Source organism: Falco naumanni, chromosome 6, assembly GCF_017639655.2.
Source record: "Falco naumanni isolate bFalNau1 chromosome 6, bFalNau1.pat, whole genome shotgun sequence".
Classification (NCBI taxonomy): Eukaryota; Metazoa; Chordata; class Aves; order Falconiformes; family Falconidae; genus Falco; species Falco naumanni.
In genome coordinates this window covers 21,035,402-21,051,070 of record NC_054059.1, presented here as the reverse complement: position 1 = coordinate 21,051,070, position 15,669 = coordinate 21,035,402, and the positions used below count along the sequence as shown (strand labels likewise).

Here is a 15,669-nt window from a genome sequence, read left to right as displayed (position 1 = left end):
ACATAGAAAAATCTGGTATTGCACAGCAAATCTTATTGGAATTGTGAACTGAACTGAAGCGTAACAACACCAAGTTATTGGATGCCGAATTTAAGCAAAATTAATCTTTAAATTAAATACTCTTTCTAAATGGTAGGTGGAACTGATCACTGTAGCAGGATTTGAAAGGAACAGATTCAAGTCCCTTGAAATCAGAGCCCTTAAAATAGATTATTTTTGAAACAAATATTTTCTTTTTTTATATCAAAATAAAAATTCTACACTCTCTATAGGTAAATCAGAGTAGATTTGCCTAGTAAATATTTCTGGATTCTGAAATAAAATGAAAAATTACATAATATCTAGATTAAAAAAAAAAAAAAAACAAAACAAAAAACAGTTCAATAATTTCATCTAGGCATTTCAATTTCATTTCTTTATGGTTCTGTAAGAAAAAAACCACTAAAGGTAGTATAAAATTTCAGATTTACCAGGCATAGCAGAAAGACAGAAGGAAAGTGAATGGTTTCTGCTCATTCCACAGCTGGCTCCAAACCAAAGGGAAACCAGCAAATGTACTAAAAAGAGCTATGATTCTGTTTTTGGCCACAGTATGATGTGGTGCTCTGCTCTGAAAGATTCAACAGGAGCTCATGGAAGCTGATGTAAAAGGCAGTAAACTGAAGGCAAAGGGAACTTTAGGATTCTTTGAAACCCAGAGAAAATATCCTTTTATGTGTGTTGGAAACAAACTAGTTATCCCCAAAGTTATCCCCCTTAAAAGAGTCATTGTTTTGCCAGCTAGATTACTTAGATTAATTACATGAAAACAGTTGGATAAGTGCAGTGTTTTCACTCAGATTTCCTTCCAGCATACTCCACCCTGATCCTGACAAGCAGTCAGGACACATTAAGAGTGCACCGAGGCACGTTGTATTTCTTTTTATTATCATCATCATCATCATCATCATCATCATCAATTATTATTATTATTATTATTATTATTATTATTATTATTATTATTATTATTATTATTATTATTATTATTATTATTATTATTATTATAATATTTGGATGCATGTATTACATGTTCCATTTTCAAAATCTGTCTCTATAAATATCCTGCCACAGTATAACAATAATACATTCAAGCCACATATGTCACAATTCATCTTTTTCAAACCCCACTGCTAAATCTTCAGAATAATAATGCTTTCTAAATTTGAAAGGTTACAAATTTGCTTTAGTAATGTTCTTAAATTACTAACATCTCTCTAAACATATAGACAAGTAAAACTCAGTCTCCTAACAACAGTACATTCTATGAAATTACCTTCACCATTCCATGAGAAATCACTGCAGCTGAGAAATACATATCTCCCCACAAAACAGTCAATGAGACCATATTTTTGAACTACTTACTTGTGTAAGTGAGCTGAAATCCTTGGTCAGTATCAGATCCATTGGTATTAAATTCTATCCACAAATGGTTAGAGGTGCTATTAAGGATAACTCCCATCATGTCATTTTTGGTGAAGGCTCCCAGGGAGCGTGAAGAACTATCTTTTCCATCATACACCTGGTGGAAACAAAATAATAGAATGAAACTGGACATGAAGTCTAAATATTTGAAAAACTTTAGTTTATCTTTATACAATAATTCCAAATTTAGCTATGTATTGCCAAAGGTTTCTTCTTATATAAAGTTAATGCTTCCATGTTGTGATGTACATACCACTTGGCTATACAGTTCAGTGGAATTAAAAATATTGTTACACTTAAGGTATTTTATAGTCTTTTCTTGTTTTCAGTTTTGTGAGCTCATCTTCAATTAAATTAATATTTATACATGAATCTATCTTCTGAGGTTTCTTAAACTCAGATTATTTTTCATGATTATTCACAAAGGCTAACACAAGCACAATTTCTGAAATCACCATTGAAGAAAGGCTGTAAAGAGGTAAATAAACCCTTACAGCCTACTCAGTTCTCTTCTTTCTGAAGATATCAACAGCAGAACTGAGGTATTAGAGTCACATTGTCACCTTTTATTTCAGAGTCTGAGCCTGCCGTAATTTCTGTTTTAATATAGGTTTTAAGAAAGAAAGATAGATCTTCAAAAAGATATGTGAGTCTATTTTCCAGACTAAGTATAGACATGTTCGTATTTTCCATGTTATTTTATTGAAAACTTTAATGGAGGACAAAACGGTGAAGCTGTGTGTGGAGTGCTGTGTCCAGTGCTGGGCTCCTCAGCTCAAGAGAGACTGGGAACTGCTAGAGAGGGCCCAGCGGAGGGCTACAAATATGATGAGGGGACAGAAACATCTCCCTTATGAGGGAAGGCTGAGAGAGCTGGGCCTGTATAGCCTGGAGAAGCCTAAGAGGGGATCTTATCAATGTCTACAAATATCTTAAGGGTGAGTGTCCAGAGGATGGGGCCAGGCCCAGCGACAGAACAAGGGGCAACAGGCACAAACTGCTAAACAAGAAGTTCCTTCTGAATACAAGGAAGAACTTCTTTACCTTGAGGGGGAGAGGCTGCCCAGAGGGGTTGTGGCGTCTCCTTCTCTGGAGACATTCAAAACCTGCCTGGATGCAATTCTGTGCAACCTGCTCTGGGTGAACCTGCTTTAGCAGAGGGTTGGGCTAGGTCATCTCTAGGGTTCCCTTCCAACCCTGACCATTCTGTGATTCTGTGAAAATTAATAATATTAACCTCTGTGATTTTTCAAATCCTCAAATAAATAAGAATGTCCTTCTGATTGTTCACCAATACAAGGCAAGTGCAGAGAGTTGGCTAAGGGGTAAGGGGGGGTGGGGGGCCAGGGAATTATTTTTGCTTATTACAAGCCCTGAAAGCCACAAAGTGCCAGAATAATCTGTGGTTGTTTGGATTTGGTTTGTGGGTTTATTGTTTGTGTTTTGGGTTGGTTGTTTTTTGCTTTGGTTGTTGTTGTCTCAAAGTGAATTAAAAAAAGTAATCTCTTCTTTAAATTTAATAAATCACCTGTACTTTCGCACAGAAAAATAAGCAAATATGAAGTGTTTCATACTTCCAAAACATATACTATACATCATGTAGATGCTTATACAACAGCAAGTAATGAGTCTGAACAGCTGGTTTCTAATATGAAGGAAAAGATATTATTTTAACCTTGATCTCATATGTCCTAGTGTGACTGTAGAGAACTAAGGCAAAAGCTACAATTACAGTAAATATCTCAAGCTTTGGATCTTCATCTCTGCGTTCTCAGACTTTGTGGTACATTGAGGATTTATACTTATTCCAGCCAGAAGCAGGCAGTGACCCATTTAACAAACTAAATTGCTACATTTGAGTAACTTCTTCCTATTTGAATGTTCAGTTAGATCTATTAATGAAATTTGGAAATGCATCTTTTGAGAAGACAAACCACTGCAACTGCATTTCTGGATGATGACCATTAGTTAAAAACAGAGCTATTTTCTCAGCGGAGAAAACACCAGCGTATCATCAGTATAGGTGAATGCTTTAAAATTACCTCATTCATCTCAAATGCCAACATTAAAAAAAATAAAAATAAAAACAACGTGCATAAAGATTTTTTAAGATAAAAGTATAAATTTAATTTAATAAACATGCATAGATATAAATAATTACCTTCCCTAAAAGAAATTTTTGAAAATTGATGTATTATGCTAGCCATTGACAGAACATTATATTCTGTCATTACTAAGGCAAAGATTTTTTTGTATGACGGCACATGCAAGAGCTATCAGAAGACACAACCAATTGTATTTAAGATTTGTGCAAGCAGTAACACATACTTGATGTCTACCTCTCAGCAGAAATATGACTTTAAGCTGTGCTAAGAGTATCTGCAAAAATGCTTCCAAGCTTCTGCTTTTGTCCTGGGCCAGAACTAGAGATGACTTACATGGACTGATTGCGCTTTATCAGAGCTGGAAATCTATTACACAATTCATTCACCATAAGATATAAGGTTTTAATAGCATTCTGATCATCTTTATTATGCAAAAAGTACAGATATATTTTAATTGGTTTGAGAGATATTACTTTGAATTGAATGATCTGTTTTTAATAGTCATTAATAAAAAAAATCTGTTTAAAAAAGTTATTTTAATTAATCTTTAAAAAATCCCCAAACAACATGTAATTACTACAATTGTCTCTTAGACATCCTGTTCCAACAGTGTTCTTCTACCTCACTGACTGTTACCAGTACTATTCCTACCTGAGGATCAGCAAGTCAAATAATAGTATCTCTCTAGATGAATCCAGACACAAATGAAAACACTGTTTTATGAAATAAAAAGGAGATAAGAGGGATTGTGTGAAAGCAGCTGTAAAAAAAGCTGTCACAATTTTTAACTGCTGATACTTGTCTAGCAGTGCTACCGTTATAGACATAAGTAGGTACATGTCTACTCTAGTAACTGAAACAGTGTTAGTGAACAGATACAAGCACTGATTCTCCATTGTCTATATTGATAGCTTGTTTGAACCATTCCTGGAAAGAAAAAGCATTTTCCATAGCAATTCTTTGTCATGGTTTGGTAATTAGTGTGGGCAAAGGACCACTCCCAATAGGCAGTTTGTGTGTGACCATTTAACTCATTTAGGAGAACCCATTTGACCTATAAATCACATGCTATGATTACTATTTTCTCTGTGATGAAGAAAAAAGGAAAATCTATTTGGGCAACTGGATGAAAGACACAAAATGACATTCCGGTCTTCCTCTTACCTCTAACAAATTCATGGTGATTGCATTATAAAGATTTCACCATATCTAGCCACTTTAAAGAATTGTGCAGTTTCAAGTGGCAGTTAAGGCAGGGAGATCGGGAAGCTGAAGTGTTAGTGAGTGAGAAAGGATAAGCTTTAAAATAAACAGATAATCCAGGTACTCAGTTTTGCCATATGCCTCAAAATGGTGTTTCTGTTTCTATTTCTTTACTTGAGTTCAGATTTCTTTCCTGCTAATTCAAGTACAGACTTTGACACTGCTATACAAAGCTTTACCCATTACTTTAGTCGTTAACCTGCATGTGTTCTTGAAAGCCTTAGTTTTGACCCTTCCTCATGCACCAGTCTTACTGATGTCAGAAATACCCTTGCAAATTGTGTTATTCCCTATGCACTACAGCATCAATATGCAACTTCAATATTCCCACTTGTGCCAACTGTAAACCTAGTTGAATATATACAGCTGAAGGTAGTTTCTATTTTTAAAGCAAGTAAAATTGCCACAGTAGGAGTCCAGTCACCACAACTTGATCGTCTGCACAGTATTTATCATCGGTATATCCTTGGCACATATTTAATTCAAACTTACAAACACCCTCACAAATCTTTCCAGAGAAAGCATTAGTGCAGGAGCTGCATAGGCCAGGGACTGTTTCTGAGAGACAGTTTGAGTGAGCCACCTTGTTTTGTAAGATTAGAGTTAACGTTATGGATGTAGTCAAGCTGTGAAATCTGGCCTCAGGGGCAGCGGGGAATGATCACAGCATTGTCTGGAGCACTAGGATAAATGTAGCTAGAGCATTCAGGGACGCCCCATTTCACCTAAACATTTGTGAGGAATGAAAAGGAAAGTGCTTGCTCTGCTGCTGGGATTAAAATAAGAGAGGCAAGAGAAGAGGACAGTGCCACAATTATTCATGAGGCAAAATGCTCTAGTAACAGTGCTAATGTATCTACACCTACTGTGGGAATATAAAAACAGACACTCACCTGAAGGAGAAGGAAATTCTGGCTAGATTTTCTTGAACTCCAGTTTCTTTACTCTGACAGTAAAAGAAATCACTTACAACTAAACGTTGCACTCTTCCTTAATTGTACAGATCTTTACGGCATAAAATCATCTCAAAGGGAAATGCTTTTAAAATGTTGCTTTGATAGTTTGAGAGATAATTCCTGTACAACTTGCTGATGTTGTTATGCATCTTTCTATATATGTTCCCAAGTGTTTCCATTACATCCTCATGGAATTCTTAGCAATCCCACCTCAAATACTGACATTGTACATCTTGTAAGACATTCGTGGTGGGTTGACCTTGGCATTATCAGGGTTGTTTCTCACACTTTTTTACTCACTCCTTTTTCTTACACACTACTGCACAGCATTATTACCCCTTCTAAAATATATTTCCCCCAAGGCCCCACCACCTCACAAGGCTGCAGGCCCGGCCATGCCCTGTGGGGGTGGCTGGAGCCACCTGGAACCGGCAGAAACTGGCTGTGATCGGCCCGGGGCAGCCCCATCCGCTCCTCACAGGGGCCCTGCAGCCCCCCATTAACAAAACCTGGGCACCTGCACCTAATGCAACATTACATATGTGCATATTTTCCTTGTAAACAGAGCAAGACATTCAGGTGGGAAAATGCCCTGTATTTCACCATGAGATTTATAAATATTCTTAAGCTTTAGCCTATCCCGTGCAAGCTGCCTGCAAGGCAGTCTTGGGGCTTTCTTCTGTGCAGAGGCAAGGTAGGAGGCTGGTGTTTATAACATATTTTGCTCACATTTAGGGTGCAGATAGGAAAGAAAGGAAACTTCAGAAGTCCACACCCCTGCCAAAGCTGTGGGAAAGGTAAGTCTTTTGAGAGTGTCTTAATTTCCCAATTGCTCAGACTGTAGACCGGGTCAGAGCAAATGAAAATTTATTTCTGCCTCACATGCTCAGATCTCCTTCCCATGCAAATCAGGACAGGAATGGGAAGGGGGAGAAGGGAGTAGATAGTATACATTTGCTTAAACAAGGCTGATTCCAATGGCAATATGTATAAGGACATCCTGGCATGAGAGTAGAAAGGAATCAGATGTTTTTTTATAAACACAGGTTATAGAGAAGCTGCGGTGGAAGAGAGTCTGATTGTATAAATGGAAGCTGTGCTGTGCCAGTTGCCTCAGAACCAAAGAACAGGCCTGGCAGTGCAGATATCGCCACAATTTTGCCTTTGTTTCCTTTGGATCCTCAGGAGTATTGTGCTAACAGATCTATGAAAGAAGAAAGTATCTAACAGGTTCCCCAGCACAGCTTTCTCTCAGGCAGATCTTCTGTCTCCAGGGAATTTTTCTAAGTATGCTTGACGTTAGTCATTAAATGTTCTGAAGAATAAGGGAGTTTCTAGAAAGTTTGTTTAGGATTTTCTAAGGTGTTGGGTTTGGTTGTTTTGGTTTGGTTTGTTGGTTTTTTGGGGTTTTTTTTCAGGTAGTTTATCAAATTATTTATAAACTTGGTATGTGCAAAATGTACTGTATCCAAGCAGCTCAGTGGGCAATAAAGTTCTTCCTTGTCTGCTGCATCTGTTCAAAGCAAAAAATATGTTTGGGGATCTGCACTGTCAGGCCATGGAAGCTAGGAGTAAAGCGCAATATAGGCCACACATTTTGCTCACCTACTCAATACTCTTTGATCTAAAAGGAAAACCATAAGCCAAGGTCTTGCAGTGTTTCATACATGGTGGCTACACAAGCATGCATGCTTTTATTATCAATGATTTTGTGGCTGAAGATGGAGAAAATGCTGTTCTTTTGACTGTAACTTTCTAATACTGCAGGGGATGCTATTTCATGGACTAATCCAGCCTGTACTCGCTAAAAAGAAGAAGAAGAACAAAGATATGAATGTCTATATTTATAAAGACAATACTTAAAGGTAATCTTCATTTTTTCCCCTCTCCACCTTCATCACATCTCTAAAAGCCTTGTACTCTGCCAGAAATTTATAACTTCAAATTTAACTGTCACACTTTTTTACATGAGGAGTCTCTTAAGCTGACAAAATTGATAAAAATATGGCCACCAAAATTTGATCCATAGCAATGATATCTTTAAACTCCTTGTGGGAAGCATTCAGTGCAAATAAAAATAGTAAAGTCAAGTTAGAAACGTAGACAGCAATTTCTAACATGTTAAATGTAGATCTGAGATCCCCAGAAAGCAAGTTGCTAACTGAATTCTGAACGCTTGGTGATTTGAAGTATTTATTAACTCTGAAGATTTAGAGACATAGATTTGAAAGAGTAACTTAATGTATGCTCAGCACTTCAGATGAATGTCATGATTTTCAGTACATACAAAAATGCGGCCGCTTTTATTATGAAAAGACAGATTATGGCCATGCTGTAGAAAAGTACACTACATGTTCAAAATCTGTACATATTTAGACCATGTTTCAAAGGCTATCTACAATGTAAAAGAGTCAAAAAAGTCTTCTGTAATTACAGTTTTAGTAAATACTACAATGCTATATGTTAGCTAGCTACTTTCTAGTAAAATAAGCAAATTAATTAGTTTGAAAAAAAGAAAACAACAAAACAGTTCTGTGTGAGACAAATAAGAAATAAAAAATGTACCAAAATTAAAACCTGTCCTTTATTGAGTAATCACCATGCTACATTTATAAATACTGCTGCAAACAGAAAATAATACAGACACTTTAGGATTCAAAATCCAAGTTAACCCAAAATGCAAGTTGTTTTTTTTTTATTTTAACCCATTGTAAACAGTCCAATACTTCTATAAACATAATTGAAATCTCAATGTCACCTATAGTTTCTTTGAATCCAGTATATATAATTGAATCTAGTATAAAGTTAGTTATGCTATCCACATAGAAATTATACATTTTGTGTGAGAAAGTGAATTGAAAATAAAAATTTTAAAAATTGTGTTAGAACCAGAGTTGCTCATGCAATGTGAATTTTGAGCATGGCAGAAAGTGAAATTATTTTCTTTTTACCTTAACAATATCTCCCTCACGCAGCTGAAAGCTCCTGGCTCTAAGATGGATCCCTTTTCCAGCCTCTGTTTCAATTTTATAGATACACTCGTGGTTGTTGTCATAATTAGATGGAAAATTTGGAGACAACAGTGTTCCTTCATTTCCAGAGACAGTTGCTCCACATTCAGCTAAAGAAAACAGACACATGTAAAAAAAAAGAAGTGAATTATCCATTTCAAGAAAATATGGGTTATTTGCAGTATTATTTAGACTATGAAAACGTTAACAGGCTACCTAGGAAAAGGATATTTCTGTTGGATTTCATCTGTAGGACCAACTCCTAGAAACCCTACCAAAGTTGCTATCTCCTACATTTCACTTGATACGTTTATTATGTGTGCCTAGGTGCTTTTACGTAATTCCCTTTACTTCCACTTTATCCCTTTGTCTCCCCAACAGACTAATTTATAATGCAGATTAGCTGGATTCCATAGAAATTAGATGTTTTGTTGAAATATAATTATCGGGGTAATATTTCAAATAAATGTAATACTGATTTTGCTCTCCTATTCAGCTTTACAAAAAAGTAGTAGAAAAGGCGGGCAATAAGATGATGAGGTAAAAGAATCTGGCAACAAATGAAGAGCCTTCAAACATGTTTTTCTCCACCAGAAATAAAAACAAAAACCTAAAAAATTTACTGACATCAGTTAGTGCCAAGCAGACAGTTTCCTTCTTTTCTGAGTAAAGAGTAGGTGAATCTTTTTCACAGACATCTGTAGTAAGAACTTACTGACACTTTCAGTAGACATTTTTGTCACTGTTCCACAGTAAAGAAAACAATAAAGTGTAGGAGGAGGGGTAGGTTCTAGCCCATGGGCTCAATTTGAGTTTTGAAGACTAATAAAATTATTCCAAATGTGCAACATAAACTTTAGCACATAAATGAAAACATCCCAATGGACAAGAAATAAGATTGGTATATAGTTCAAACAAATATTCAAAATGCTTAAAAATGGCCTGAAAACACCTTATAAAACACCACAGTAACAATAACACAATACTATTACTCTACAATTATTTTTTTTTAAGTGAATGAGGTTGATATTTATAGCTCATTGTTCAGTCTTAAGATAAAATATACTATCTTAAAATGAGAATTTTACCTAAAGATCATTCAGGACTCATTCAGAGTTTGGTAGAAACATGTTATAACAGTTAAAATGATAATAAATTAATATATAATTGTAAATTAGCAGATATACTTTATCAAAGATGTGATAGTTTAAAAAAAAAATCTGTAACTTTTCTCTAAATATTAAATATATTTTTAGAGTTCCTTGGACTTCAAAATATTCATTTTTACAAGTGTGTAGGGATTACAATTTTTTAGATAAACCTGAGTATAGTTTTACAGGTATATATGTAAATATTGAAAATATAGTGTAAAGATAAACCAGAAAGTTATCAGAAAATAATTAATTTAAACATATTCAGGGAGAAATGTAAGTTTCATATTTACAAATGAACAATCTAAAAATTTTTATTTAAATTTCTGAGGCCTTCACAGACATGAAATTTATGTGCTTCTTCCTTCTGAAAAGTCTAAAAATAGTGAATCTTTCTGTATTTTAGACTTCCTCTGTACAATAAAACTGAAGAAATAAAGGGAGGAAGAAGGAGAAGGAGAGGGAAGCAGTGAGCGATGGAGGGAAAGAAGGAAGGAGAGAAAGAAAGATGAAAAGGGGGAAGAAAGGAAGTGGGCAATGAGATAGTCACAGTCTTACTCGGAGCCTTATTTCTACTCTACATTTGGGATCTCCTTAGTAAATGTAAAAAAGGAAATCACCAATAATCTGAGCCAGGATCTTTGATTTCACGCATAAGTTAGAGTTCATTTGGTATTTAAAAGTAGAGCTTTATGTTCTCCACTTCCTTAGCTTACTTAGGCCCTGAGCTGCATTATATTTAATAGGCAGAAGAGTGCTGGGGAGTAAGAACCCTTGCAGCCAAACTTCAGACAGACAAACTCTTCCTTTGTTGGGGAGTGTGGGATGCACTATGTATTTCTAACATGTTTAAAGCACTTTGTCTAAAAGTTTCAAAGAACTTTAGCAGACTGACAAATGAACTAGATTTTTTATTTTGATACGTCTTTGGTAAAGGATCTGTCAAATATGTGATACATATTTCATATGGTTAGATACATATATCCCTATACATATATTTGTGTGTACGTGTTCATATGTAGCTATTTTTGTCTTTGATTTTTAAGGTGGAACTAATTAAGTTTATAAAACATAATTCAAAGCAATGCCAACTTTAATGCCAGACATGTTTAGACCCGTACTACTCGATGTCTTCTTGTGTTACAACACCAGTACTCTACACAAATCTTCTGCAAACAAGTGTTTGCCCAAGTAAAGATCCATGCAAAAACCTCTATGCTCCCTTAGTCTGCATTGGTATCTTATTATCTACCGCGTTCAAAGAATTAGAAAATATAGAAGTAAAATGCTGAAGAAAATAAAATAAGAAAACATTATGGAAGCAAAGCTTTTTTCTTACATAATGTTCATACAGTATTCTATGTTTTGTTTCAATGATTGACTGTATACCACTAAGACATATGCAATAATAGAAAAAGTGTATAACGAGCTTTCCTGAATCTAGAACTGGCCAAATTTCCTGCTCTGATAAATCTATGTTCCAAAGTTCAAACCCACAGCAATTTAAATCTATGAATAAAAGTACTGATGACATATAAGATCAGGAATAATGAGGGTTACAAACTGAAGTTAATATAATATTACTACCCTTCTAAAGAATACTACATTGTGCAAGAAACAGACATGCTTTCTACCATGAACAATTAATTACTTACTAAAATTCAATTACATTAATTACATTGCAAAATTTTTCAAACTCAAGTTGGCACTCATATAACTCCAACCTATGCTAGACAACCATCTTCTGTTTTCAGTGCATACTACCCCTTCTTAAATACCTTGCAAGTATTTGACAGCTATGCAGTTTCACCAGGCCCTATCATTCCCTTTATTATCATGACAAAGGGTTGCTCATTTCCTCTGACCAGCCAAGTTTCATAGTTCATCTCTTGTCAGTCAGTATGACACACTGACACAGGCCTCAAAAGAGATTTCCAAAGTAAAGCAAGCCATCACCAGCTTCCTTCCCTCAATAGGAAAAATTTAAAAAAACATGTCACAGTTTAGGTTAAGATTTTCTTGCCATTTTTGCTAATGTTAGGATATCAAATTAAGGTCATGTTTAATTAGCTCCCCCAATTTATTGGCCTGGAGATTTAGGTGACTTTTTTTTAGAGAAATGTTGGCCCCATCCATGAAAAGATTCCTTTCTTTCCAGACCATCACAGCTTTTGGAGACCTGGTGTCCTAATGCCTGAAATCTCTTTCATGATAAGTGGTCAATGCCCAGATATAGAAAGGACCTTATAACCTAAGGACTTAAACTGAATATTTTTCTAACCATTCCTGCACACTACAGTCCAGAAATGCCTGAGCACACTACACTTAATGAGGGGTCAGAAACTCAAAAGAGCAGCCATGAACAGCAATACCTAGTCTGGTCTTGTCAGCAGGAACAGCTTATGCAGTCAAAGGCATCTCTCCCCTTCAAGGCCCTAATATTTTACTCAGCAGTATAGGAAATGTCATGTTTTTTTCTTTAAAAAAATCTACAGTAGCTGATACCGCTGCTGCTTTTTAATACAGTAATTAACACATGCAGCCAGAATGTGTGACACCTAAATTCAATTCACTTTGCCTCTGGGTATTTAAACATGGATCTCCTGTGACTTCTTCTTCACATAAAGAAAAAAATCAGTTAGTCATAAAGTGAGCAAATGTTGGCTAACATCTTCAGCATAATGGGTAGGGCATTAAACAGGGAGGAAGGAACACTTCTTAATGCAAATTCATTTATTAAACTTTTGGGAAATAAAATCCTGAATTAACCCATGAATCAGCATTCACAGTTACCATGTGAGTACCAAACTACTTGACTGGAAAAATATATTCATATTGACTTCTATTTTCATCACCTCCAATTAATCTTTAATTCTTTATGCAAAATGAAACAGCCTTTAGCCACATTGGCAAGATGAGTCTGCTAGGAGGCATCAGTTATAATTTAAAATCCTTTTACAGAAACAAAGGAAATGAAGCCGCATCTCTTACAGTCTTGATGAAAGATCAAGCTATGAAGTTTTGCATAAAGAAGTGATATGGCTCATCCACCTATGGTAACTGAAAAATAAAAAAACCTGCCAATCACTCTTGAAAGGTTTCATGCAACATTCCCTATCTAACATATATGCTCTATGAGTAACTACTGAATTTTTAACTACTGCTCAAGTTAAGCAGAAAAATCTCATGTAATCCTGAAAGAGTTCTTTAGGTGTTGGCTACAGAGGACTTTCTTTTACTCTTCCATGCTACTGCTTCAATTCCTTCCAGATTCTTTCTGAGTTCCAGGGACATGCCCTCATCTTAGGAGAAAGATCTGCCTCCCCAGCCCAGACAAATGCAGAAAGATTTCTCATGCCCCATAGTTGAGAAAAAAAACCCTGTATCTGCTTGTATTTTCATTTATTAAATATAATTCACTGAGTATTAACCGTATGCACTCTTCCTCTGAAACAGATCAACTATATCAATACTAGTATCTACAAGTCTTTAAATTACGCAAACATTGACAGGTGCAGAATTTGCCATAAGAAATAATCTTTACTCACTTTAAAGTAATTACTGTTGATATTCTATCTCCATGCTTTGTCTTGGAAAAATCAGTGTGAATTTAAGTGAACCACTGAACATGCTCTGTATAAATAGTATTTTCAAAACTAGCTCCTTCAGCTGTTGGTTTTAAATAAAAGGAATATATTTCATAATGCACTTTGTCAGATTATGTGATGCATTTATACTAGTGTAACAGTATTTATGTAGGTACAATTTAAGAAACTAAAATCTTCATATGATATAATACCTAAAAATTGCTATAAAATACATAGCACTGAATGAATGCATTATGATGTAATACAGATCCCTTTATTTTGTATTCCTACCTTTCCTTTGTTTCTGTAGCAATCTATTTGAGTTATCAAGATGCAAAATAAATTGGTTCAATGTTTCCAAGTTTTTTATTGTCAATATGGTCAGTAGCACCTAAATACACTGTTTAGATTAAACAGAAAAGATCCAGTTTTCAATTTATCATATTATTTATCTCAATTTACTCGAGTACTTTAAATATATTTTGTGGCAATACCCAAAATATGGGTAAACCAAGAGATTTTTTGATGGAGAATATGTACAAAAGTCTGTTTGGAGCAAAAATAGATGAATAAATAAAGAAAACTAGTAGGGAATTTCCTTTTATGAAAGTAAGTCTGATAATTCATTAGATGTCATAAATGAAAAAAGCTTCCATTTGCAAACATAGAAGAGACTTTCTTCTAGGAATGACATAGTGGGGTTGTTCCAACTTATACACAATTGTTTTGAGTCTGAGGAAAAAAGGCATTTTTTTCAAAAGTAACATGAAATAGCGCCTACTGTGTTCTGATGATCGATAAAATTAAGAGGTAGTTTTCATATTAAAAGGGTCTGATTAATTTGAATTTGACTATAAATAAAAAAGTGAGGATAACTTAAATATGAAACTTTGAGACTGTAAAAAAATTAGATTCCAGCACTGCAATAGCGCTAAACACTCATATATTAAAAACATCCTAGGTAATCTAGTTTCCTAATTTGAAGAACTACAAAAGAAACATTCAGACATGAAAATTAGAAACAAATAAGTATTTTTATTTCCATTATAAAACATTAGCTTTTAAGTATCTGTAAGTTAAGAACCAGGGATACCTTTCTGGTGGCCTCAGTGCATAGCTGTGCATCCGTAGCGGAGGATGAGGAACAAGGGATAATGACCTTCTTAAAGAACATATTTTTTTGTATGCAGCAAAATTGTGTTGTAACTGAACTGTAATATATACTAACTTAATGGAGCTAATTTAAATAAAAATGTGCTCGTAGTGCTACAGATGTTTGTGCTTTTGTTTCTAAATGAAAAATAAATTCTCTAAAAACTCAGCTCCAAAACTCTTTCCACAGTTTGACTTAAACTTGCTTAAAGAGTTCCTGTCATCACATCTAAAAAGCTTGTTATGTAGCTTAAACTAGCATGTACTAAACAAAATTTGTTCTGTAAATGTCAGCTGCTTATATGGTTCACGTTCAGATTCTCCACTCCTCAAATCTACCAAATTAGGCAAGTCTGCCAAACCACAGCATCCAAAAGACAAGGTCCTTCCAACTCATTTTCTAAAAGAAAAAAAATAATCTATGTAATGCTAGCTCTATGTTTCAAAAGGGAGAAAGCAGATAAAAGCAGTTTAACCTAATTCTCTATTACAACTTTTGAAACTTGTGTGCTTTTAAAAGTTAATTTTATTTATTATAAAATCAAAAATATCCACCTTAGAATTCAAAGGTATACTCTTATTGAGTCTATACCGCTTATGTCCACATGACAAATGTTTTAAAGGAGCAACTATATGCTTTATTTTCACCACAGTTTCTGAGTTGTCTGTTATAACCTTGCTGAGGACTGCAGCAGACTGGAAAATGCTACTTTACCAAACTGTTCTTTTATTCTCTTGCAGTGAAAGCAATCTGTCTGGAACAGATACTTGATCCCATTCTTTGTTCTTTTGCTTAATAAAGTCACTTAAATTCTATTTACATAAGTAACTTTTTTCCTTCTTTCATTGTCTCACTTTAAATTGGATAAAAGGAAACTGCAGAGTATAGATCTTCTGAAGATCATCAAACACTTCCTGAATAAGAACACAAACACTATAAAACAAACAAAATTCAGGGATTCTTGAAAAGCTTTGAAATACAG

At 34.8% G+C, this 15,669-nt stretch overlaps 1 protein-coding gene across 1 annotated transcript in view; it reads right to left on the bottom strand.

The window, feature by feature from the left end:
• Window positions 1-15,669, bottom strand: part of CSMD1 (CUB and Sushi multiple domains 1) — a 1,211,070-nt gene that overhangs the window by 252,492 nt on the left and 942,909 nt on the right. Inside the window, exons 22-23 of the mRNA XM_040599137.1 lie at window positions 8,737-8,906; window positions 1,402-1,558 (exon numbers count right to left, since the gene is read on the bottom strand). Of these exons, the coding sequence (XP_040455071.1) occupies window positions 1,402-1,558; window positions 8,737-8,906 (327 nt within the window). The remainder of the gene's footprint in view (window positions 1-1,401; window positions 1,559-8,736; window positions 8,907-15,669) is intronic.